Consider the following 27,691-nt stretch of genomic DNA (forward strand, 5'->3'; position numbering starts at 1 on the left):
ACTGTTTGGGACAAGAGGAAGTCAGCCTCTCCAGCCATTTGCAAGCTGGTGAAACAGACAAGAGGACAGAGTGGTTTGTGCAGAATGCCACATGGGTCCTGGGGCTGGTTCATCGGAGAAACAGAGAAATGTGATAGGAAAATAAGTGCTAACATGGTTAAAGACATGTAGGAGATTATTTTTTGAAATTGAAATTATCTATAGTAGAAAGTTGATTTAGGTGAATATACCAGAGAACAAAGTGTTGGACACAAAAGCTGAAGTTCTGTTGTTGTTCATCCATCAAGAGAAGAAAGACTATCAGGACTTTAACAAAATCTGATTCCAGAAATAGTTACACAGCCAGGCAAGCAATGAAGAGGATATTGATCTTGCTTTTAAAGGAGTTACATTATGCAGTGAGATGCTGTGTGTTCACCTCTCTCCCACACGCACACTGAGAAAGCCTTCTTCACCAGGTTCCCATCCCAGTCACCCCAACCCTGGACCCACTGAGGATGCTGACAGATGACGCTGACGTGGCTGCCTGGCAGAACGAGGGCCTCCCTGCAGACCGAATGTCTGTAGAGAATGCCACCATCCTCACCAACTGTGAGCGCTGGCCGCTCATGGTGGACCCTCAGCTGCAAGGCATCAAGTGGGTCAAGAACAGATATGGAGAAGACCTTCGGGTGACCCAAATTGGCCGGAAAGGGTAAGCAGCTGAGCATCAAACTCACCACTGGCACCATTTGTGCAGGGAAAACAAATGTGAGGAGTAGACATTAAGACCCGTGTCTTATTTCTCCTCTCCTGATTGCTCCATGAGGTCCCTCTGATTTCTTATGGTTCTCTCCCCATTTCAGAAATTGTCTCAGTGAAAAATGCCTCACCAAATCTTTGCTTTTCTTTCTCATTAGAAATTGTGCACTGCCCATGTGGTGATTATAGTTCACAAAAAATTATTGTGTATTTAATAAAGAACTGGAAGAGAAGCTGAGAACTTTGGATCATAACTATAATCCCAGCCCTTGGACAGGTAGATCTGAAGTTCAAAGCCAGACTGGAATACATAGTGAGACCTGTCTCAGAAAAAGAAAAAGGAAGAGGAGGAGAAGAGGAAGAGGAGGAGGAAGAGGAAGAGGGAGAACTGGAAGAGAGTAGTTTGAAGGTTCCCAACACATACAAATGACAAATGATTAAAGAGGTGGAAACCCTAATTACCTTGATCATTACATGTTACACATGTGTCATTATCACTCTCTATCCCATAAATATATGCACTTGTAATATATCAATTTTAAAATGTGCTGCATCTTCTCAATCCGTTGAGAGTATTGTCACACCATCCCTGGTATTCATCCTCCCTTCTTTCCCTACACTCTTCTTGCCTCCCCACCCCCACCCCTTGTTAGGCAAGCCTGTTTTAATCTTCACATCTGACTAAAAGCTGCCTTCCATGCCCCTCCTTTACCCACTGTTCCTACCTCTGCCCTGGAGCCACAAACAACAAATTTAAACTCTCTTTCTACTGAGGCTCATCCAGACATTTCCATCAGTTGCATGGCAACTGTGTTAGGAAAACATCAGTACCTGCCTCATGATTTGGTCCATGTGTGATTTGGCATGGGTAGCAGAGAGAACAGCTGGCCAGTGTCCAACATGCTTCACCAGCCTGGGCCTCTGCACCTCTCACTGGTAACTAAAAAAAACAAATACTGTAAGGTTCCTCTCAAGTGAGGCACCTAGGGTGGTCACATTCATAGTAGAGACAGAAAGCAGGATGCTGTGGCCTAGAGGTTGGGAGAAGGAGGGATTAAGGAGTCAGAATTTTGTTTGCTTGTTTGTTTGTTTTGTGGTTTGGGTTTTTTTTTTTTTGAGACACAGTCTCTCTATGTAGTCTGGGCTGGCCTTGAACTCACTATGTAGCCCAGACTGGCCTTGAACTCACTATGTAGCCCAGACTGGCCTCAAACTCACAGCAATCCTCCTGCCTCAGCCTCCCAAGTGCTGGGATTACAGGCATCCACCACCGCACCCAGTGAGGAATCAGTATTTAATGGGCACAGTTTCAGTTTTGCTAAAACACAACAAAACAAAAAAAGATTGTAACAGGATGGTGATATTGTTGAACAACAGTCTGAATGTACTTAATACCCCTGAAATTTTCCCTTAAAAATGGTTAAGATGGTAAATTTTATGTGTATTTACCACAATTAAAAAGTTAGTCATATATCACTCAATGACATGAATACATTCTGACAGATGCATCATTGGCAATTTTGAAATTGTGTGGTCATAATAGTTTCTTTCTGCAAACTAAAACAGATATGCCACCACTAGCCAATATAATCTTATGAGACCACTGTTGTCCATCACTGACAGAAACCTTGGTATGTGGCACATAATTTTTTTAAATTTTTATTCATTTGTTTATCTATTTGTTTAGGTTTGTTTGTTTAGGTTTCTCATGTGATAGAAACATGCAATACTTAACTTGCTGTGTCTCGCATATTTTGTTTAGCATGATGGTCTCATGAATTCCACCCATTTTCCTACAAATGACATGGCTTAATCTTCCGTTATGGTTGAATAATATTCCATTGTGTAAACATACTATGTTTTCTTTATCTATTCATCTGTTCACAGGCAGCTAGGCTGTTTTTAGAGCTTAACTGTTGTGAATTGAGCCACTATAACCAAAGCTATGTGTGCATCATTATAGTATGATGTCTTTAATTCTTTTGGGAATATACCCAGGACAGAGGGAGCTGGGTCAAATAATATTTCTATTTTTAGTTTTTTGAGGAATCTCCATACTGATTTCCGTAGTGGTTGTACTAGTTTATGTTCCTGTCAGCAATGTAGAAGGGTTCTTTTTTCCCCACATCCTCACCACCATTCACTGTTTATCGTGTTCTTGATGCTAGCCACTTGGGCTGGGGCAAGATGGAATCTCAAAATAGCTTTGATTTCCATTTCCCTAATGGCTAAAGATGCTGAGCATTTTTCATATGCTTATTGGCTATTTGTACTTCTTTTTTTTAAAAAAAAATGTCTATTTAAACTCTCTTTTAGAAAAAGGAATGGAGGCAGTATTTGAACACAGGTCATCTTCACTTAGAGACTCAAGAGTTACCCATTGTAGCACAAGGTTACCAATGTGAGGTTCGCCTTCTGCCCATAGGTCTGTCCCTAACATGCTAGCCCAGAGGTCCAGCTCACACAGGGTTGTTGAAGTGAAACATGTAATGTTAAAAATAGCAGTTAAACTGGGGATTTAGCTCAGTGGTTCCACCGCCTGCCCCGCAAGCCCAAGGACCCAAGTTCGATCCCTGGTACCAAAAAAAAGAAAAATAGCAGTTAAACAGGGCCAGGGATTTAGCTCAGTGGCACCATGCCTGCCTCACAAGCACAAGGTCTTGAGTTCGATCCCCAGTACCAAAAAACAAACAAACAAAATGGCAGTTAAAGAAAAAATTGAATACTAGAATTGGATCCCTCTTACAGAGTAAACTTTACTGGGGAATGAACACCCAGATATGACAACATGATATACTTTTATCCACATCTTCAGTCACAGAACAATCGAATTCTGGCCTTCCTCTCAAACTTTGATTAAAATATTCCTTTCTAGTTGGTTAAATACATTTTAGACAGAAGCCTGTGTCTTTTTTGGTCACTGCTATATCCCTAGTACCTAAAACACTGCTGACATATCACATCGTAGATCTTCATAAATAATGGTTCAATTAATTCTCTGCTTGAATCCATTGACTGTTTTCTATTGGGTGGTTTTCTAGATTTGTCATACATTGTTTGAGTACAAATGTTATTCTATATAAATAGAAAATATAAAAATAGGTATAATCCTTTGTTCAAGTGTCTCATTTGCCTTTTAATTTTATGCGTGGGGTTTGACATACTATGTTTTATTTAGTCAAACTTGTCACCCATGCCTTCCATAGATCATGTTTAGAAAAATCTTTTTTACCACAAATTGCTTAAATATTAAATCTACATTTTTTAGTTTTCTATGAGTTTTCTTTTTTACTTCGAAATCCAGTCATTTTAAATATATTTCAAGGTCCTAAATGAAGTACAACTAATTTTCCGATTGGTTAGCTATTGTTCCAATATCATCTGCCAAATTTTCCATCTTTTTCTCAATTAATTAGAAATGCCATTTTACAATATTAAATTATTTAATTAAGCAGGACTTTTATTCTTTTCTATCCCTCTAATATTATGCTAGCTTTTAATTATGTGTTTCTATACTTCATAACATTTATTGTGGAATTTCTCATTACAAAAATAGTATGTCATTATTGTTAGAAGGGTAAGGAAATGAGTTACAAAAAATAAAGAAATAAAAACTTCTATAATTCATCATTCAAAAACACTGCTAACTTTTTGGCACACTTTTTTTTTCTCCATTAAGTTTATTGGTACATTTTAGGTATACAATACAGTCACATTCATCACTGGGAACTTGTACCTTTACATGATGTATCTTGGTTCTTATTTCTTTCGCCATTCCACTGTCCTTCCTTCAACCCCTCTACACTTCCCTCTTTACAAAGACTTTGTTTCCATTTTTCCTTTTCTCATATTTTTTCCTTTGCCTTCTTAAGACTTCTTTTATAGACCTGCACTGTTGAAGTTACAAAAGCATATTTTAGTATTAGGTAATATGAGTCCTTCCTTCATGAAGGAATTTGAGGGTCTAATTAGTCCCTTTTCATCGTCATTCTTTTTTTTTTTTTTACTATCTGCATTATATTATCTTAGGTTAATTTTAAGACTTTTAGTCAAGATGTTTATTGTTGTTTTTGTTTGATTTAGAATTGTATGAAACTTATAAACTGATTTAGAGGAAATTAACCTATAAAATAGTTATTAAACTCTACATAACACTGAAAAGTTAAAAGTAACCTAGACCTTTACTAATTGGTTGATAAATACATTAAGGTATATTAATGATCTAATAACCAGGAGTTAAAATTTACTTCAGAAGAATATCTAATGACATGGGGAAATTTTAGATTTTATGTTCAAAAACTAGGTTAAAAAACAAAGGTGCTGCTATATGAATTCAATTGTATAAAGACTAAACCTGAAAATATAGTACAGTTAGCCTTCCATATCTGCAGGTTCTGCATCATGAATTCAAGCAACCATACATCAGAAACATTTGGGGTGAAAACTGCATCTGTACTAAATATGTACAAACTTTTTCTTTGTCTTATTCCCTAAACAATAGTATAACAACTGTTTGCATAGCATTTATATTGTCTTAGATATTACAGGTAAAAGTAGTGAGAGGATGTACATAAGTAATGTGAAAATATTAGACTACTTTATACAAGGGATTTGAGCATTTATGAAGTTTGGTCTCTGTAGGGTTCTGGAACCAATCGCCCACGGGTACCAGTGGAGCACTGAATATTCAAATACACACAGTAAACACCAAATTGTTAATAATGGATCAAACAATTATTGTTAATTTTCATATTTGTTTTTGTATTTTGTAGTTTCTCCCTATTTCTAAAACTGTCAAAAATCACATAAATGCCATTTTAATGAAAGAGGAATGGGGCTGCTGAAAACACTTCTAATGGCTATGCCTCCAAGTTTACTCATGGGCCTTAGAGACCACGGTTGCCTTGTTAAATTGCCGTTGAATCAGTACCTTGCCACAGGCTGATACTGTGTAACTCACTCTCCCCAGCTACCTTCAAACCATAGAGCGCGCCCTGGATGCTGGAGACGTGGTGCTGATCGAAAACCTGGAAGAGTCCATTGATCCTGTTCTGGGACCTCTGCTTGGGAGAGAAGTTATTAAAAAAGGACGGTAAGATTGAGACATGTGGCTGCCCTGTGTGAGAAGCAGGTTAGAAGCCCTGGTGAATACTGGAGTGGTTTGTTCTTTTTAGAATCTCCCCTCCTCAGCTCAGGTCAAGGAGCTCCCTGCAGCTGGCATATTGTCCTCCTTCCCAGCAGAGGCTACTTCGTTGCCCTTTGTTCCTGGAGAAGGCTTCCTAGGATAGACTCCACTTCCATCAGTCAAGGACTCGTTGACTTCCCTCTCAATGGCCATAGGGCACAACTGGGAAGAAATTTTAGAAGGAAAGTGATTGAAAAGCAGACTTTTAAAGCATGAGTATTTTATCCAAGCCAGATGTCTGAGTTCTGCAAACTTGGATCCTTGTCAATTTAATGAGCCTGCAACATTGGATGCTGGTACATGATCAGGGCTTAACAAGTGTAGGACAGAAGCAGAAGGTGTAAAGGGTAAATGAAAGGAAGTAGAATGGTCATCTGCATATAGGATAGGAAGTGATAAATATCATGAGGGCATGCTTGACTCAAGAACTGTCTTAGTGCATTTTCTACAGCTGTAATAAAATACAGGAGGTCTAGTAGTTTATAAAGATAAAAAGGTTTACTTAGCTCACAGTTTGGGAGACTGAAAGTCTAAGATCAGAAACCCATCTGTTAGGCCTCTGCTAAAACCTTCCTGACTACATCACAACATAGTGGATGGTATTATGGCAGAAGTGTATATGAGAGAAAGAGAGAAGCCATGTAGCAAGTCAGGGAACAAGAGACTGGGTAAGAATATCTGACTCTTCTTATAACAACCCACTCTTCTCAGCAACTAATCCACTTCTATCAGACCTGCCCCTCTCCTGGGAGAGATTAGTCCCTTCCCAGGACAGTACCCCCTGAAATTACCTCCCCCTGGGCTACACCTCATAGATGTCCACTACCTCAACATCTTCGCCCTGGAGACCAAGCTGCTAGCAAATGACCTTTGCAGGGACAAACCCAACCCAAACCATAGCTGGCACCTCACCCACTGTCTATGCCCTGAGCTGCCTTTCTGTGTCTTTCGGTTGTGCTTATTTATGTGTTTGTTTAATTTCAGCCATCAAAGTCATTCCCCTGTCAGCCAAGAGGAAAAGTTAGCACTCCAATAGCCTAAAAATACCTTTGTACAACTACAAAATGCCCCTTCCTCCAAAAGCTTTACTGCCATCTGCTGGAAACTTTTCATAGTATCCTAATCTATGCTGATCACAATGGGAATGGCTTTCCCTAGAGTTGAACAGTACTAAGTCAAACATGGTGGCAAAGGGAGACAGTCTATAGTCTTCTATACCTATTCTCCACATGAGAGCAACAAGGGTCCTAGGATGCATGTTAAACATACCTAGGAAGAAATTATCCAAATATGGCAACGTTGTTGGCTATGTTCTTAAAAATAAAAGTCTTGAATTCTGTTCCTGACCAAATCTTGCAGGGAGGCACTTCACCTTCACATACGCCTTTATATTCCAGATTCATCAAAATTGGAGACAAAGAGTGTGAATACAATCCCAAATTCCGGCTCATCCTCCACACCAAGCTGGCCAATCCTCACTACCAGCCTGAACTGCAGGCTCAAGCCACCCTGATCAACTTCACTGTGACCAGGGATGGTCTAGAGGACCAGTTGCTGGCCGCTGTGGTCAGCATGGAGAGGCCAGACCTGGAGCATCTGAAGGTACATGTGGTGTTCATTGGAGAAGGGAGGAAAAATATATTTTTCCACTAGACCTTGGGCAGGCCACTCAGGGAGCAAGACTGAGCAAGCCGTTTCTCCTGGAGCCAGGCATGGAAGGCTCTGCAAAATGTTGGAAGATCCCAGCCCCAATCTAGCTACCCAGCAACACCAAGTTTGGCAAGGGAGGATATGGCAAACTAAAGACCAGAAGCTGGGGATGGCTGGAAGAAGGGACATTCCCATGGTCAAGGGCAGGGCCTGGCACAAGCTATGAATCTGAGGGCCTCTGAACGCACATGGTCATAGGCCTACAGACAGTCATGGAATTAAATTCTTTAAAGGTGACAGAATTAGGTTCAACCCTGCTAGGCTTATATATGGTCACCTCAGAGTGTCATAACAAAATACCATAGAGTGGGTGGCTTGAAGAACAAGCCTCTATTTTCTTATAGTTCTGGAGGATAGAAGTCTGAGACAAGGGTGCCAGCAGAGGCCTCGCCACTCGGCTTGCAGATGGCAGCCTTCACAGTATGTTCTCATGCAACCTCTTCTTGCGCATGTGTGGAGAAAAGGAAAGGGAAATGATAGCAAGAAAAGTCTGTACATGTTCAATACAGACACAATTTTTTAAAAATATTTTCAGTCTGTAGTTGATTGAGCTTACATGAGCAGAACCAGCAAATACAGAGGACAAGTCTATATTGTGCAGTTGGGATTCAATTCATCTACTCATTTCTTCTGCTCCTCTCTCTGCTTATGGTCTCAAACATTCTTGATATTTTGCCTCCAGTTTACTGTCTGTAAGGGGAGGAACTCTGGCTCATGAATAATTATTTATTCAGACCTCTCTTAAAAGTAGGATGCTCTGAGCATCTCCACCTGACTACTTCTTACTTGATACTTGCAGTCAGATCTCACAAAGCAGCAGAATGGATTCAAAATCACACTCAAAACATTAGAAGACAATCTGCTTTCTCATCTCTCCTTGGCATCTGGGAACTTCCTGGGAGAAACAGCCTTGGTGGAGAACCTAGAGATCACCAAGCAGACAGCTGCAGAAGTGGAGAAAAAGGTAATATTATTCTGTCTGGTCTAGGAAGGCAGCTGAGGCTGGGTCCTCCTGCAGTTTTCTGTTCTTCGTGCCTGAGTCTGACTTCTGGATGGTGTTTTGGCTTCCCAAGTGCCTTCTAGGAAGTCCAGCTAGTCAGGATCCCTGAGATAACTCCCTCCTGTCCTGAGTTACAGAACTGCCACTTTCTGCAAAGTGCTTTGGAAATCTTGACTCCACAAATACCTGATAAGCTCCTAAATTGGCAGAGCCTAGCTTTCTGTACAGGAGATGGTAGCTCCAACGGAATACTTCAGATGGTTTATGGAACTGCCCTGAAGCTAAAGCATCACATTGCTATAAAAGTTGGCCAAGTCAGGCAAGATTCCATCCTGAGAAAACCTGCTGGACTTCCAAAATCTCACAAGTCTAATTTTAATGAGAAAACCTCAATGACTTCCCAGGAAACTCTACTCTCAAAAGCTGTGTCACCTGGGAAACAATTACAGTAGTATGTAACTTCCTTTCTTTATTTCACCGTGTTGGACAGTTTTTATTCCCCCAGTGCCTAATAGGTAGTTTAAGAAAAAGAGCAATTCCCTCACTTTTCCCAGAAGACTGGGAAAACTTTCCAAATCTAAAAGGCCTTTTTGCATCCTCAGCCCTACTCTTGGATCAGAAAACCAGTTATGATACTGATTCTGACTAAGATATCACGTGTCTGTAACAGTATCTGAGAACAAGGCATCTTCAAATGATTATGAATATTCCCTACTTTTTGGGACGTCTCCAAATATGAAGGACGGTTCTGGGTAGAGACAAAGTATAAAAACTGAAAAGTAGTGATGGGCAAGGCAAATAAACCAGGTCATATCCACTCTTGGATAACAGACAACTCATTGCCCAGGTTGAAGTGATGTATCTGACAAGAGGAAGCTCTGGTGTAGCACTGGCTCGCATCTGCTGTGTGCCCACCAGGTTTTACTGCCAGCTACTTATGACCTCTGCGTCTCCAGAGAATTTGAAAAATAACTGTGTTTGAAAGTCTATTGCCCTGAGCTAGAAGGACTCAGTGCACATAGGGTAGACACAGCCATCTTGTTCTCTTCTCCCTACTTCCCATCTCTGCTTTCTTTATCCCATCTTTAAAATCACTGAACACTTATTGTGCACCTGCTGCCAACTCTCATACAGAAATTTCTTGTTGTTCCTTTTTCTTTATTTTTTCTCTGTCTCATTCATACGTAACAAAAGTTAGGGATACAGTGAGGAACATTCAAGAAATGTTAAAGAAAAGGAGTACTTGAACAGAAGTTTGAACTTACAGGAATGATTAATGCAGATAATGGTTAATATAGTGGACTAAATAAGAAAGTTACGGAGGGTATAATGGAGGTCATAGATGAAGTACTATGAAGACAGATATGTACAGCTTAACTTCAGGAATACATTTTGAGAAACGCATCATTTGAGAACACCATACAATATCCTTGCATAATCTAAGATGGTTATGGCATCACCAGGCAATATGAGATCACCATTGTATATGTGGTCCATGATTGACCAAAAATGTCATTATGTGGCATCTGACTGTAGTTTGGGAACACATGAGTGAAGCTCATCTCCTGAGAGTGAAGAAATAGTGACAAGGTGGGGGTGAGAGGGTGAAAACTTACAATAGCTGTGGAAAATAGGAACTAGCAGTCAGGCATGGACAGGCATGGTGGTGCACACATGTAATCTCAGCTACTTGGGAGGCTGAGACAGGGGAATTGCAAGTTCAAGCCCATCCTGGGCAACTTAGTGAGATGTCTCAAAATAAAAATTTTAAAAGGGTTGATGATGTAGCTCAGTGGTAGAGCACTTGTCTAACATGTGTGAGGCTCTGGTTTCGATCCCCAGTACAGAACAAAGAGATTTGCCAAGGAGCTAGATCCTTTGCAGATGGGACGGGAATCAAGAAATTGAGGGATGAGGAAGGGAAGGGGGGAGAAAGGGATGTAAAAAGAATTAAGATGTGTTATGTAGGCTCGTACCAACTCCCTATGATGAATATAGTTATTATGTATGACAAACTTGCACTAATAAAAAATTTTTCGAAATTTCAAAAAAGAAAAAAAGGCTATTAGAGGCACAGAGATTACAGCATTAAGGACTCAGGTGAGGTTGAAGACTATGAATCTGTAGTAACATTAATCTGAGGAATTATGTGATTTGTACCCTCTTCTGAGAGTTTTTATTTCTTTTTTTTTTTTTTTGGTGCTGGGGATCGAACTTGGGTCCTTGAGCTTCCACAGCAGGGGGCAAAACCACTGAGCTAAATCCCTGCCCGAGTTTTTATTTCTTAACTACTGAATTTAACTAATCTTCACTATTAATAATTTCATGTACAGTAGTAGTTTAATCTCTGTGATGGACCAGCCATCACCAGTTGAAAGGTTCCTGAATGGGGGAAAGGAGGACTGAGAAAATAAGACAAAGAGACAGAGTCGGGAGGGCTCCCAAGACCGAGCAAGCAAGTTTATTTTCACCTCTCTTTTATACACTCAGTGAGTTAGGTCATTAACCATGACCTTTATCCAAAACACCTGCTTCGTTGTTTGCTAGTTTTCTAGACACTCCTCGCCCTCATGGGCTACTTTGTTTCCTGGGGTTACAGAAGGTTCACCTTGTTGCTAGGGCAATCTCTAAAGGGAAACATCGGAGTTAGTGGAGACACGGTTCCCCATTACATAGTCTCCTGGCCGTTTATAACAAAGGGTAAAATTAAAATGAAGCTTTTTGGCTGACACCGCTCCCCACAAATCTCTACTATCTTGTGTTTCTTATTAATTAGCATTTCCATCACCTCAGACATTAATCAATTCTATATGTTGCAATGCTTTATACTCTTCTACTTATTGTGAAACCTATCTTAGGAAGGTTGTGAAATATACTTACCCTAATAAGCTGTAAAACAGAGCGATTTCCTCCTCACTAGTGGTGTTCTGCTCCCCCTTGTCTAGCCTCTCTGCTTCCCCCCTCCCACTTTTTAATGACTACTATTTTGCTCTGTAGTTCTATGAAATCAATTTGTTTTAGCTTCCATAAATGAATAAAAACATGGAGTATTTTTTTCACTGTGCCTGGTTTATTTCACTTAACAGGATGTGCTCCAATTCCATCTACTTTTACACTAAATATGGGATTTCATCTTTTCTTTTGGTTGAATAATATTCCATTGTGTATACATGCCACATTTCTTTATCCACAAATCTGTCAATGGACACCCTGGTTGACTCCATATTTCAGCTATTGTGTATACAACTGCAATAAACATGGGAATGCAAGTATCTCTTTGACATATTGATTTCATTTCTTTGGCTATATACCAAGCACTGGAATTGCTGGATCACATAGTAATTCTGTTTTTAGTTTTTTGAGGACTGCCCTTAATTGTTTGCCATGGTGGTTTGCTCTTTCTCCCCATTTTCATCAGAATTTATGCTTTTTTTATAATAACCATTCTAACTGGGGTGCGTTTTTTCTCTTTTATTGATTTCCTTTATCCTTCTTCTTTTATTCTTTCTTGATTTTAAAAGTATTCATTTTATTTTATTAACTTTATTTTGTTTCTATATATTTAAATATATATGACTTAAATACATTTTTAAACCAAGTCTAAAATTAAGCAATATATCTAATTCTAAAGCAATGTAAGAGCTTTAGAGAACTTCAGTTCTTATCATTCCTATCCACCTTTGGTATTGTTTTGTCATCTAATGGCTTATTGAGAACCTGTTTTCAGGCTAACCACTATGCCTTTTCAGATACTTTGTCTCTCCTAGTATAATATTTCTCTTCATCTTTGAGGTTCTGACATTTTTTTATTTCTTTTACTCAAGAGTGATATGCTTCTTCAAGATAAGGGCTCTGGCCATTCATCAGCTTTGGACAACTCTTAACTAATATAGCTTCAAATACAGTCTCTCTTCTTCCCTCTGTTCTCCACTTACTTCTGTCAAGTGTATTTAAATCTTATGCTTTTATCTGCCAAGTCTAATAAACTTACATATTTTTCTATCTTTCTGAGGTAGTTTTGTAACACTTTCCTCAGATCTTTCTTCCAGTTTGTTGTTCTTTTTCAAATCGAGCTTATTATTTAACCTGTACATTTTTAATTCAAATAACTGTGTTATTATTTGTAAAAGTTCTAGTTAGTTTCTTCAGATGTTCTTGTTCTTCTCGATGATGTCCTTGTTCTATGTTTTCTTGGTATCTACTGCTTTTTTTTTTTTTTTTTTTTTTTGTACCAGGGATCGAGCTCAGGACCTTGTGCTTGCAAGGCAGGCAGCAGAACCACTGAGCTAAATCCCCAGCCCAGTATCTACTGCTCTTAACATGCTCTGTTCCCTCACCACTGTCCTTCCCACACTCTACTGATGACTATTCCACTCTCTTCTTTCATAAGATCCAACTTTCAGCTTTCAAAAAGAGAATGTAAATTAGAAAAGAATGAAAAAAGAACATACAGCCCTGTCCTTCCATTTTATATCATTCAGTCATCTTCATTTCTTGGGATGTAAATCTTTCTGGAGTTCTGAAAGTGGTTTGTTCCTTTCTTTGTTTGTTTGCTTGCTTTGGAAGAGATCTTCTAATTGTCCCCTTTGGTGACACTTCCCCCTGCAGTTTATTCACTGTCACAATATCTTTAATAGGGCTCATTGCTTTTTCTTGTGGGACTCCCACAAGTTATCAGTATTATACTCTATGTTGGATGTCTAAGGGTAGAGCATATTGAGGTTTGCATTCAGTGGTATGTCCTTATAGAAATCCCTCTTTATTTATAAGATATTTTATGAAAATAAAATATTCCACTGAAATAAATTTTGTGAATTTACACATTAGCTATTTCTTAAAATTTTTTCCAAAAGAAAATTATATTGCTTCTTTCCCTGGACTTCCACTGCTTGTTGTTTTATTTTAGACGGACAGACAGACAGGCAGGGAGACTGATTTGCATTTTCAGGAAATCATCTCATTAAAGATGAAGTTTTGAGGCTTGTGTGATCCATACTTCCCAACTAGAAGAGCTGATCTTTCTCATTCTTGTGAAAAACTAGGATCTGTGATCTCCTTTTTCATTCATGCTCTGTTAAGGAATAAATAGTAGAATGGCTTTTCAACCCAGCACCCACTATCCCCATCCTAGTCCACTCCACCACACACACAGCCACGTATCTACTCACACAGAAAGGCTAAACTGAGTCTATGGGATCTCTGGTTCGTTGGAATAATCAACTACTCTTTTTCTTTCCAAAAGGTCCAGGAGGCCAAGGTGACTGAAGTAAAAATCAATGAGGCCCGAGAACACTACCGGCCAGCAGCTGCCCGGGCCTCTCTCCTCTACTTCATCATGAACAACCTCAGCAAGATTCACCCAATGTACCAGTTCTCTCTTAAGGTGACTGACACCTGGAATTTTTCACATAATTATAGTACAGTGGTACAATATCATCAATGCAATAGTCCATGAGAACTTATGCATGCACTTTATTAACTATGGTAGGTCTTAGAGATCAAAGCCAGAGAGCAGCTACATGTAGCTTCAGAAAAATATTCCAGTCCTCATCTCTCTAATTGGGTCTTACGTAACCCCTGGAACATAGAGGGGAGCCACAACAAACCTTGGCCTCATTCATTTAGTATGAACATTCAATATGCTGGGTACTATATGTCCTGAATGTGTAGAAGAAGATACTAAAGAAATATAAGAAATGATCCCTGTCCCCAAAGAGCTTAAAATACAGTCATCTTTATATGCATACCAATTGTACTGATGAAAGACCAACTCAGGCAATCATAATAAGCCAACTTTAAATTACTTTCCTTATTACCCTAAGTCTCCAAAGCTACCGCTGTATAGTTGTTGAAATATTCCTTAAAGCAAAGTTGTTAGCAAATTGTAAGTCCTGACTAAACTTACCTTACTCATGAAAAAATAAAGACCTACACATTTCAAGTGAGTCTTTGAAAGCACATCTTTGTCCCCCAGTGTATTTATCAAAAGGCCACAATTAAAGAGGCATTAATACATAGTGAAGCATTTTGGAACAACTTCATTGGTTTGACCCAATAGAGGACATGCACATATATGAAGAGATGAGAGAGAGGAAAAAATCCACGTAGACACACAGAGATTTCACACACAGAGAGAGTGGGAAGAGAGAACAGCATACACTGCAGTTTGGTGCAATGTTTACAGATAAACCACCATGTGGAGGTTGAGGTGTAAGGATGGTGATGAATAGCCGAGAACTCAGAAGGCTGCTGGTAACTGTGGTTCATGTTCCTGGAGATGGCATTTCACCATTTCCCAATTCCTTTCCCCTAACTCAGAGTCTCTGTGGATTGGGTGTTTACTGTGTTTGTAATACAGTATTTTATGTTTTTACTTTTAAAATGCAATACTTGACCTTATATTGAGAGTATAACAACATATGAAAGAATTATACGATAATGTATACTGTTTATAAAAACACTGTATAAAAGTTAGCATTAGAGGGCTGGGGATTTAGCTCAGGGGTTCCAGCTCCTGCCTCACAAGCATAAGGTCCCAAGTTCAATCCCCAGAACCTAAAAAAAAAAGTTACCATCACCTCCCTAGTTTCAAGAGTGGTTAGAATTGACTACAGGTACATATGAGAAGCCTACCACTAGTTGACTTCACCTTTCTGAAAACAAGAATTTTGATGAAAATATGTGTTCAAAAACATGTTGTAAGCTGTTTTGCACCAATAGCTTCCTGAAATAAGAAGCACTGAAGCACTACTTTTTAAAAAGGAGGAGGTGGAGCCAGGCATGATGGCACATGCCTATAATCTCAGGACTCCAGGAGTCTGAGGCAGGAGGATTGCAAATTCAAAGCCACACTAGGCAAGACTCTGTCTCAAAATTAAAAATAATAAAAAGGCTGGGAACATGGTTCAGTGCAAAGGCCCTGGGTTCAATCCTTATTATGAGGGGGGGAGGTGCATTTTGGGTCCCCACACTATTAAGAATTGCCAAGGCCAGGTCTGGTGACACAAGCCTATAACCACCTACTCAGGAGTCTGAAGTAGGAGGATTCAAATTTTGAGGCTGGTGTGGGCAACTTAGCAAGACTCTGCCTCAAAATACAATACAATATGGTCCAGGGATTTAGCTCAGTGGTGCCACCGCCTGCCTCACAAGCGCAAGGTCCAGAGTTTGATCCCCGGTACCAAAAACAAACAAACAAAACAAAACAAAAAAATTCAATACAATGCAATAAAATGGCTGAGGAGGAAGCTCTGTGGTAAAGCTCTTATCTAGCACATGTGAAGCCCTGTGTTCAATTCCCAGTATGAATGAGAAAAGAAAAACAGAAATTGCCATTAATATCTATTGGTTGACCAACTTAATCATTGCCTTAGTCACATTCTTGTTGCTAAGACACAGTACCCAGAACCAGAAACTTAAAGGAGAGGAGGTTTATTTTGGCTCACAGTTATAGTCCTGGCCGGCTGGCTCCGATGCAGAAATGGCCTAACATGACATGGAGGAAAGCTGCTCACCTCATGGCACCCAGGAAGCGGAAAGAGAAGAATGGTGCAGGGCTGGAGATAGATCCTTCCAGATCACACCTCCAGGGACACACCTCCTCCAACCAGATCCTGCCTCCTAACAGCAAGTGAGCTATGTCACTTCCATAGCTCAGTCCTCTTCCAAAAGCCCTGCCTATGAGCTCACAAGGCCTTTGGGAGGTATACTCGATCCAAGCCCAAACAATATTCAAAAGCAGATTTAAATACTTAATGATAAGTATCAAAGGGAAAGACCTTCAAACATCCCAAAGCAATGATGCATTTAAAACTCTTCTATGATTTGGGAAAAAAAGAAAAAAGAAAAAGTGGTCACTGGAGTTTTCAGGTATTGCCTTTTTTCTCAGGTTGGATTTTACAAGTTCCATTTCGGCAGAAAAAGAAAGGGCTTTCTCATAGCACAGAAGCCCCAGATTAGGTCTATGTCTCAGCTTTCAGTGTGTTTTCAACAAGGATATATTCATACATTTGTTTTATACAAGCAAAAACTCTTCAAGATCCAAGTTTTAAATGAACTTAAAATTCACCATATGATTAAGATGGAACTTAAGTAACTGTCGAGTAACTTTTCTTCAAAACTCAGCCAAAAGCTAGGAGAGGGTTAAGGCAACACATGCAGGGTGCCGTGGTAGCCTGAATAAGAAGGTGCCTCACTGAGTCTCCTGCTGATAGAAGGCCCCACTTTGCTGTTGTGTGTGCACCACAGAGAGGTGCAGCAGGAGGAATACCATTTCTGAAGGAGATGGGAGAGGGAAGTATCAGACAGACAGTATCTGACAGAACACAGATCACTGGTCTCAAACAAGAGACTGAAGGTCTTGTTGATCTGCTCTCTTTGCTCCTCAGAGGGCTTTTCAAACATTTTAATTGGTTACCGACATTTAAAAATAAAGAGAATTGAGCTGTACCTCAGTGGTAGCGTGCTTGCCTAGCATTCATCCAGCTTGGGTTCAAGACGCAGAACTGCAAAAGCAACAACAATAATAATTTAAAGAGAATTTGCGTAAATCTCAATTTCTGGCGTCTGTCAAAAATTTGGAAGATTAGCAACACTGCTCACTTTTGACCTGATGTGAGTTCAGAGGAGCCAGGAGCTGCTCTCTGTAGGCGGGCACAGACCCTCTGTGTTGTGGCAGTCGGTACTCTCCCTGTTTGGTCTCATACTCCTGACTCCTGAAGGTATTTGAGTTTGAGGCTCTTGGCCTAGACTCCCTCAGACTTTTCCCAGGCTCTTTTAAGCATTAAAAGGATACAGTCATTCATTCCACAAATATTTTTCAGTGCCCATTATATTTATTTTTTTCCTTAAATTCTTTTATTGGTACATTGTAGGTAAACAATACATTTACATTTCTCATTGGGAACTTATACCTTTACATGATGTATCTTGGTTCTTATTTTTTCCCCATTCCCTGCCCTCCCTTCACCCCCTCCATCCCTCCCTATTTACAAAGACTTTGTTTCCATTTTTTCCATTTCTCATATTTTCTCCTTTCCCTTCATTCCTTCCCCCTACCCTTCCCATTTCCCCTCCCCCTTTGCCCCTTTTCTTCCTATTTTGCATTATCAACTATCCATTTTAATCATTGGTACATTTTAGGTATACAACATAATGACATCCATTATTGGAAATTTGCACCTTTACATACTCTCTCGGTTCTTATTTTTCCCCCTTCCCCTCCCCTCCCTTCACCCCCTCCATCCCTCCCTATTTACAAAGACTATTTCCATTTATTCATTTTCTCATATTAATCCCATTCCCTTCTTTCCTTTACCCTACCCCTCCCATTTCTCCTTCCCCTTTGCCCCTTTTCTTCCTATTTCACATAATCTATTATACCTTTTAGTCCTTATTTACACTTTCAGTTTCTCACACTAGAGAAACTATTCGGTATTTACATGTGTGTCCTATTTATTTCACTTAAGAGTATTGCCTCAATGTGCATCCATTTAGCTATAAATGACTCTAATTTCTCATTTTTTATGGCTGAGCAGTACTCCATTTTATTAAAAAACCACATTTTCTTTATCCAGTCTCCAGCTGATGAGTGCTCATTATATTTAAAGAGCTGAGCTAAGCTCTGGGAAGTACAAGAAATGGGGTAAGCTCTGGCCCCTGCCCTGAGTCTGCTCATATCATTTTCATATAAGTGAAAAGATTTTTAAAATTCTCAAGACAGTAGGCAATGGATAATGGGCTCTAAAAAGTTACAAAAGCTGACTGGTGTCTATAGAGTAGCCTGAGTCAATCACCAAACCATGTGGGCATAAGACACCTTCTGGACAAAGCTGAGTCACCGAAGACCAGGCCCAGCACCAGAGCTGTTACACACCAGAAATGAAAGGAACAGGGAGGTTCTTCTCAGGATGGAAAAGACAAAACATAGCCAAAACCAGCCTAGTGTAAAGAAAATGCTAAATGTACCCAAGATTTTTTTCTTTGTCTCTAGTTCTTTTCCTGAACTGTGGGTTATCTACTTTATTTAAAACCTAGTAACTAGCCAGGCTTGTTGGTGCACACCTGTAATCCCGGCATTCCGGAGGCTGAGGCAAGAGAATCACCACAAGTTCAAGGCCAGCCTGGGCTACAGAGTGAGACCCTGTCTCAAAAAAAAAAAAAGGTCTAATAACTAGAGATTCTTCACTCATCATTGTTGATAGTTTTTTCTTTATAAAGTTAGCATTTTAGAGGAATGCCATAGTAACCACCTGGAGAAAGCTGTCCATCCTATCTCAAGTTTACAAGTGGAAGATTCCCAAATTGCTCTGTGTCATTCTAGGGGACATTACCAGCCTTGAAGAAGCTATTACTTCATCTGGAATCTGCAAGTGAGGATAAACATTATAATGGATTGTCTCAAACATGAGCAGAAGATTTTGCTGAGATCACCAAAACTAAGTGAATAAAAAAGTTGCACAGGCTTTGTTAACAAGGAACACCATGGAACTGTGAAATGTAGAAAGAAATTCACATTTTCTCCTTTTTTGCAAATGAAGAAATACTGAGATTCAAATCTGATATGACTTCAACTGAGATTCAAATATTTGATGCTAGAAGGACTTGGGTCTAGAAGGACTTTCATCCTCTTCTTTCTCCTCCACTTCTCCTTTCTCCTCCCCCTCCCCCTCCTTTTCCTTCCCCTTCTCCTCCTTCCTCTTCTTTTCCTTTTCCTTGTCCTCCTTCTTCCTTAGCCACAAAAGTAAAGACTGTAAATCTGCATAGCCAAGAATTTAAAGGTCCAATTACATCTGGTTTTTATTTTCTTTAATGATTCATTCTATTCATGTCACATTTAAAATATAGCATTCCAGTATTTGTTTTTATGAATAGTCTCTAGTTAAGTTTAAAATAATAGAAAACTGATTTGCATGATTGTTATTTCATGTCATACCCATGATGTGTAGTCCAGGAGAGGAATCCAAGGAAGGCTGTGCTCCCACCACTCCAGGAAGCATCCATGAAAAAAGGGGGTGTTTGTGAGGACCCATCAAATGGCTGCAAAGCTGACAGAAAAAATTAACACCTGAGATTCTTATTATCAAAAGGAAAAATCGTTAAGTGAAAAATATTCACACTGCCTATTTCAGGCAAGGGTCAGTTTTAGACAACTTATACAGAACATTGTTTCTACCCCCTAAGAATTTTATCCTCTACTGTGTAGCATCCTTAATCCCAGCTGGTGAGGACTGATAGTGTGAACTTTGTATTCAGGTAGTTATTCAACAAAAATTTACTCAATTTAAATATTTGGCTATTGGATATTTACTTTTCACTTATCAAAACTATAGGCTCTTCTTTATGTCCCCCTGTATTACCCCATTTTCTTTTGGGTTTTTTGGGTTTTTCTTGTTTTGTTTTGTTTTTGGCACTGGGGATTGAACTTGGGACCTTTCGCTTGCAAGGCAGGCACAGGAACCACTGAGCTAAATCCCCGGTCCATCCCACTTTCTTTTGCTGATAACACAACCCTAAAGACTGGATGACTTATGAAGAACAGAGCTTTACTTTGGCTCAGAGTTTTTGTCCAAGGTCAAGAGGCTGCATCTGGTGATGACCTTGTCGCTGGCAGAGTCCCGAGATGGTAGAGGGCATCGCATGGAGAGAGACAAGGAGTAAGTGTATGTGTCCAGGTCTCTCTCCCTCTTCTAAACCCCCACCCTGATGCCTTTATCAAATGCTAATGAGCTCCCAAAGGCTGAAATTCTGAACTATATAGTCAAACTAAGTTCGCCCTCTAAATATTTTACAATAAGAAGAAAAGTCCAAGATAAATTTTTTTTTTTTTTTTTTTTTAGGTACCAGGGATCAAACTTGGGTCCTTGCGCTTGTGCAGCAGGCAGCAAAACCACTGAGCTAAATCCCTGGCCCTAAGATAAATTTTAGAAGAAATAAAATGTATAAAAACCAAGCAGCCCCTATAGCAACGTAATATTTCACATGAACAAACCAAGCACTAGTAGAATGTCTTCTTGCTTTTGTCTCTTCTTAGTGAAATGTACTGGCAAACAGTCTATGGGTAGGCTGGAAAATTGTAATATTCTTCACAGGGAAGACTACTCACATATACAAAGAGAGTTCTTGCCAATGTGCCACCTTCTGTCCTCAGGCCTTCAGCATCGTCTTCCAGAAGGCTGTGGAGAGGGCTACTCCTGATGAGAGCCTCAGGGAGCGGGTGACCAATCTAATAGACAGCATAACCTTCTCTGTGTACCAGTTCACCGCCCGTGGGCTCTTCGAGCGTGATAAGCTGACCTACCTTGCTCAGCTCACCTTTCAGGTAAAAGTGAATTGAAAAAGTTTCCAAAAGACTGTTCTTTTTTAGTGTCCAACCAGCAAATGTTTTTAAAATTCCTCTTTTAGGACTAAATGTGTAATAGGTAATGTGAAATAGGAAGAAAAGGGGCAAAGGGGAAGGAAGTGCGAGGGCTAGGGGAAAGGATAGAAGGGAATGGGATTAATATGAGCAAATGGAAAAATAGGAAGAAAATCTTTGTAAATAGGGAGGACTGGAGGGGTTGAAGGGAGGGCTGGGCAAGGGTGAAAAATAAGAACCAAGAGAGACTATGTAAAGGTGCAAATTTCCAATGATGAATGTCATTATATTGTATACCTAAAATGTACCAATGATTAGAATGAATAATTGATAATGTAAAATAGGAAGAGAAGGTCCATAAGTGGTAGGGGTAGTGGGAGGGGCAGGGGAAAGGAAAGAAGGGAAAGGAAAAAATGATGAGAAATGGAAAAAATGGAAATAAAGTCTTTGTAAATAGGGAAGGGTGGAGGGCGTGAAGGGAGGGCTAAGAATGGGGAAAAAATAAGTACCAAGATGCATTATGTAAAGGTACAATTCCCAATGAGAAATCTAATTGTGTTGTATACCTACAATGTACCAATGAAAGAATTTAATTCAAAAAATTCCTCTTTTAATATTACTTCCTAAAGTCCAGACTATGTGTGGGTAGTGACATCAGGCAAGAAGGTCCAATATGGTCCATGCATGTTAGCCCACCATCATACCAACCATGGAGGACATACTTAATCAAATCATTGTACTTTTTCTTGCTGACCCTGAATGATGTAAGAGCCTTTTGAAAATATTCCTCCAGCAGCTACTATGAGGCAATCAAAACTGGTACTGAAGATGATACTAGGTGGTCATACTAACAATGAGATGCTTTTCAGAGACCTTAAGAACTTTAGCTCCATCGATATTTATCCATCTTTAGACAAGCTTCACTGACCCAACTTTGCCAGGGATAAGACATCACATAGAACTTTCTATAGGTGGAATAGCCATAGCCTTAGAAAATTTTCAACAGCTGTGGTTCTCAAAAACTAGCAAACATCAGGCATCTTTAAGAGCTTCCGTTTAATCTCAATATCAAAAATTTACTTCCTTGTACTATCCCCCTAATCATTAACAATTTTTCAATAAACATGTTGTTATTACAGGCTAGATTATCTCAAAGTTCCCTTCCAATTCTAAAATCAGATATTCTGTTGTTATTTTGTGCTGACTCTTTTTGCATGTTCCAAAGCCTGAGTTCATAGGTAAACTTTAACATGCCTATACCCCTCACCCTCTGTACTCCCAACTCCAGCCCAGACAACAGCTTGGCCTTCTCAAAAGATGGGCTCCTACCTCTCACTGAATCATATCTCTAATCAAGCCAAAGGCTTTGCCCTTTCTGTACAGTTTTTTAATTCCCCGTCCAATCCTCTGCACTTTCCATCTCTCCCTTTCTGTCTGAAGATTCCCATCTCCAGCTTCTCTATGACCCAGTTCAAAAGTACTTATAAAAAGTTTAATCAAATTAATCCCTTCCTTTCACTGGCCTGCTGGTCACTTCCTGTCATATTATTGATAAAATCATCATTATTACTGTGAAATGGAATCTCTTCCACATTACTGATTCATATATGCATTTCTATTTTGCATATATTCTTGGGTTACTTTGACACTTTCCTCAAATCATGTCATCTGTATGTATCATCTGCTAAGTTGAATTGCAGGCACATTTTCAGTAGCATTTATGATGGATAAATAATAAATTCTCTCTAAACAAGATATATAGTCATCCATTGTGGGGATTTAAGTCACTCTGATATTTGGGTGGATCTGACATTAAACAGATCCATACAGAAATATTTTTCATAAACATGCACTTTCTTCATCTCCGTTCTCTTTAAACAACCAAAATTAATGGACAAGTGCTAGTGCTAGAGGCAGCAATAATTACACTGAATGACAATGCCTAAGATCTCCAGAACCCTGTGGTCTACACAAACTAAAGAAACGTTGTTTCTCCACATACAGATTCTTCTCATGAATCAGGAAGTCAATGCAGCAGAGTTGGATTTCTTGCTTCGATCTCCAGTGCAGACAGGCACACCCAGCCCAGTGGAGTTTCTCTCCCATCAGGCCTGGGGAGCCATCAAGGTTAGTACTGGGCCCTAGAAAAAAATAAAGTGCTCATCTCTTAAGAGTTTTTCCCTGACACTTGTCCCCAGAACATCTGAGGGGCTGTCTTTTGGAGTTCAAGCATGGAGCTGTGTTGTGCATAGGTGCATCATTTTCCCTGCACCTCCACAGCAAGCTCATCCTTCCTGCAGCTGCAGAGAGGGAGCAGATGCTTTCTGCTGTGTGAGGGCTCTGCCTCCAGCATGGAAGGAACAGAAGGTCCTTATGAGCTTTTTGTAATTATCTGAGCTGCCTTTCACCTGCCAAGGCTTAGGGCTAAAATATGGGCTCTTTGGTGAGTCCTTGGGATGGGGGTGGAGATTCTGCCAGAGCTTTCCAGAGAAGGACCAGGTCACAGGCTATGTTCAGGAATCTCCATGTGAATGCAAACTCAGACTCTGAGCAGGAGCTGTGTTCCAGCCTGGGATCTTGTGTACTGATTGCCTCAGAAGTGCACTATCTAATTTCCATTCTCATGTGCAGCTGGGCAATAGGTATTATTTGTTCCCATTTAACATGTGCAGAAACTAAGGCTCCACCACTCATGAGTAGCAAATCCAGGACACACATCTGCTGTATGTTGGATGGCAAAGTCCATTTTCATTCCATGTTGTGTGGTGCAGTTATTTGGAATTCTATGAATGTTGAAAAGATCACAAGCTTAGAAAGTTCCCTCAGTCAAGACTATGCCTGCATTCTGAGAGCCTGACATGATACCTGGCAAGAAATAAGTGAATGCCAGCTCTAGAGAGCCCGGGCCCACTCTCCATGTGGACACCTCTCCAGGATACAGCTGAATGGGCCCCTTGCACTAGCATCTGCACACTATGAGTCCTATTTATGATTTTCTATTTTTGTTGCATTTTAAAGATGCTTAATAGCACAAAGAAATTATATACATATTATTGGTGGCTTTCTCTTTATATTTCTTACTGTTTTTAAATTCGGAGGTATTTTGTATTCATAGGCAATTGTAAGAAATAATAGAGATATCACTTGTACCCAGTTTCCTACAATGTTAACATCTTAAATACTGTAGTATATTAACATGTTCAGAAAATTTACATTGATATATCCACCAATTTTATTCTGACTTCACCAGTTTTACATGCACTCCTGTGTATTCATGTATGTTTCACTTTACAATGTATAGATTTGTGTAATCACTACCACACTCAAGATACAGAATAAGTTCTACCTATTCCACTGCTGGTGGGAGTGCAGACTGGTGCAGCCACTGTGGAAATCAGTATGGAGATACCTCAAACAACTAGGACTGGAAGTCCCATTTGACCCAGTTATTCCCCTGCTGGATATCTTCCCCAAAGAATTAAAAGAATCATACCACAGTGATATATGTGCACTTGTGTTCATAGCAGCACAATTCGTGATAGCTCGAACTTGGAAACAGCCCAATTGCCCATCAACTGGAGACTGGATAAAGAAAATTTGTGGTTTTTCTATAAAATGGAGTACTACTCAGCCATAAAGAAGAAACTAGAGACATTTATAGCTAAATGGATGCACATTGAGACAATACTCTTAAGTGAAATAAATAGGACACACGTGTAAATACCGAATAGTTTCTCTAGTGTGAGAAACTATAAGGGTAAAAAAGGGTCAAAAGATACAATAGATAATGTGACATAGGAAAAAAAGGGGCAAAGGGCAAGGGGAAGTGGGAGGAGTAGGGAAAAGAAAGAATGGAATGGAATTAATATGACAAAAAGAGGGGCCGGGGATTTAGCTCAGAGGTTCCAGCATCTCCCTCGAAAACGCAAGGTCCCGAGTTCAATCCCCGGTACTAAAAAAAAGAGAAAAAGAAAAAATGGAAACAAAGTCTTTGTAGATAGGGAGTGGTGAAGGGGTGAAGGGTTGAAGGGAGGGCAGGGGAATGGGGGAAAAAAAAGAACCAAGATGCATTATGTAAAGGTGCAAATTTCCAATGATGAATGTCATTGTATTGTATACCTTAAATGTACCAATAAAATTAATTTTTAAAAAAAGATTCAGAAAGTTCTAGCATTAGACAGATTTCTAATGTTGGCCTTTTATAATCACATTGTCCTCTCTAATTCCTAATACCAACCAACCACCAATCTCTTCTCCATTGTGTAATATTTTTCATCTCAAGGATGTTATTTAAATGAAAATATATAGCATAAATATATTGCCTCTTAACTCAATATAATTCCCTTGAGAACCATTAAAGCTGATTTACTTTATAACAAAAGCCCAAAACTTAATCATTTACATGCAATGCTGTTTCCATTAAAAGAAGTCACCTTAGGGAATTCTAGGTTAATTCCACTAAAGCTACCATTGCTCAAAATATTTCAAATTTCTTTTTCAGGGTCTGTGGGTATTCTTTTTTTTAATTAATTAAGTTAATTGGTACATTTCAGGTATATATAATGATCACGTTCATCATAGGGAATTTGTACCTGTATTTGATATATCTTGATTCTTTTTTTTTCCTATCCCCCTACTCTCCCTTCAACCCCTCTTCCCCTCCTTATTTACAAAAGATTTGTTCACATTTTTCCTTCTTTTTTTCATTTTTTTCCTTTCCCTTCCTTCCTTTCTGTACATATTTTTAAAATAAGTTTTAGAACTGTATCTAAATCAGAGTCATCAATTTTTTTTCCTCTAAGGGGTCACATAGTTAATACTGTATTTAGGCAACTATTGAACCATCCTAAAGTTACATACATCAATAGATATGGCTGAATTCTTATAAAATTTTATTTTTTAAAATTAATTTTATTGGTACATTTGAGGTATACAATATAATGACATTCATCATTGGAAATTTGCATCTTTACATAATTCATCTTGGTTCTTATTTTTTCCTCACTCTGCTACCCTCTCTTCAACCCCTCCACCCCTTCCTATCTTCAAGGACTTTGTTTCCATTTTCTCTTTTTCTCATATTAATTCCATTCCCTTCTTTCCTTTCCCCCTACCCCTCCTACTTCCCCTTCCCCTTTGCCCCTTTTCTTCCTATTTCACATTATCTATAATACCTTTGAGTCCTTATTTACATTTTCAGTTTCTCACACTAGAGAAACTATTTGGTATTTATACATGTGTGTCTTATTTATTTCACTTAAGAGTATAACCTCAATGTCCATCCATTTAGCTATAAACGTCTCTAGTTTCTCATTCTTTATGGCTGAGTAATACTCCATTTTATTTTTTAAAAAAACACACATTTTTTTTATCCAGTCTCCAGTTGATGGGCAATTGGGTTGCTTCCAAGTTTGAGCTATCATGAATTGTGCTGCTATGAACATGGGTGCACATATATCGCAGTGGTATGATTCTTTTAATTCTTTGGGGAAGATACCCAGCAGGGGAACATCTGGGTCAAGTAAAAGACAAGGTAGGGGGTATCACAATCCCCAACTTGAAACTATACTACAAAGCTACTGTGATTAAAAACAGCATGGTGAGCCGGGGATTTAGCTCAGTGGTTCCGCCACCTGCCTCTCAAGCAAAAGGACCCATGTTTGATCTCCAGCACCAAAAAAAAAAAAAAAATAGCATGATAGTGCCAAAGAAACAGACCTGAGGACCAGTGGAACAGATTAGAAGATGCTGAAACAACTCCAAACACACTCAGCCACCTCATCTTTGACAAAGGAGCCAAACACCCTCACTGGTGGAAAGATGGCCTCTTTAATAAATGGTGCTGGAAAAATTGAGTTTCAACTTGCAAAGATTAAAACTAGACCTATATCTCTCACCATGCACTAAACTAAAATTTTATTTATTAAAATAGGTAACAGGCCAGATGGGGCCTGCAAGCTGGAGTTTACTGATCTCTGATGTAAATAATAATGATAGGGGTGTAATTTGATTTTTATTTAATTTCATTCATCATTCTGGACCCAATCTGGTGAATTAGAAGGGAAATAATATATTAAGAAAGAAACAAGAAAAGATTCCATTCCCAACAGCAGCCAAAAATCACACATATACAAAATATCTAGTAATAACTATAGTAAGTGCAGAGATCTGGAATACCATCAAGTTTCCTAGACCTCATATAATATGACTAAATAAATACATTCTAGTGTAGTCCTGTCCAAAAGAAATCTAATGCATGTCACACACGTTATTTGAAACATTCTAGTAGCCACAGTAAAGTGTAAAAAAAAAAGGATCAAATTAGTTTTAATAAGATAAATAAGAATTTTCCTTACCTCAATACAAGAAAAATATTTTCATTTCAATATGCAACTGTTATAAACTTGTTACATGGCTCTCTGTCACTGTGACCAAATAACTGAAATAAACAGTTTAATTGGAAGAAGTGGGTACTTTGGTTTACAGTTACAGAGGTTTCAGTTCATGGTTGCCATGGTTGCCTGGCCCCACTGTGTTAGAGCTTACACTGAGGTAGTACATCATGACATTGTGGCAGAAGCATGGGATGAAGGAAAGCTGTTCACCTTATGGCCTCCAGAAAAACAAAATGAGGGACCGGGGATTTAGCTCAGTGGTTCCGCCACATGCCTCGCAAGCACAAGGTCCCAAGTTCAATCCC

General features: G+C 39.3%; 1 protein-coding gene across 14 annotated transcripts in view; it reads left to right on the forward strand.

The window, feature by feature from the left end:
- Window positions 1–27,691, forward strand: part of Dnah9 (dynein axonemal heavy chain 9) — a 373,887-nt gene that overhangs the window by 272,393 nt on the left and 73,803 nt on the right. For 13 of the 14 annotated variants that reach the window (XR_002386940.2, XR_015443305.1, XR_015443304.1 and 10 more), the window contains 7 exons: window positions 459–694; window positions 5,711–5,833; window positions 7,324–7,528; window positions 8,436–8,600; window positions 13,879–14,019; window positions 20,785–20,955; window positions 22,996–23,118. Coding sequence is in view for 9 of the 14 variants with exons in the window: in XM_087192015.1 (XP_087048141.1) it covers window positions 459–694; window positions 5,711–5,833; window positions 7,324–7,528; window positions 8,436–8,600; window positions 13,879–14,019; window positions 20,785–20,955; window positions 22,996–23,118 (1,164 nt within the window). In the remaining 5 variants the exon portion in view is untranslated. Of the gene's footprint in view, window positions 1–458; window positions 695–5,710; window positions 5,834–7,323; window positions 7,529–8,435; window positions 8,601–13,878; window positions 14,020–18,957; window positions 19,117–20,784; window positions 20,956–22,995; window positions 23,119–27,691 lie in introns of those variants that run through there. The other variant, XM_021238162.2, reaches the window with a different exon arrangement.

Source organism: Heterocephalus glaber, unplaced genomic scaffold, assembly GCF_053883595.1.
Source record: "Heterocephalus glaber isolate CG9 unplaced genomic scaffold, H.glaber_assembly_v1.0 deba00001564, whole genome shotgun sequence".
Classification (NCBI taxonomy): domain Eukaryota; kingdom Metazoa; phylum Chordata; class Mammalia; order Rodentia; family Bathyergidae; genus Heterocephalus; species Heterocephalus glaber.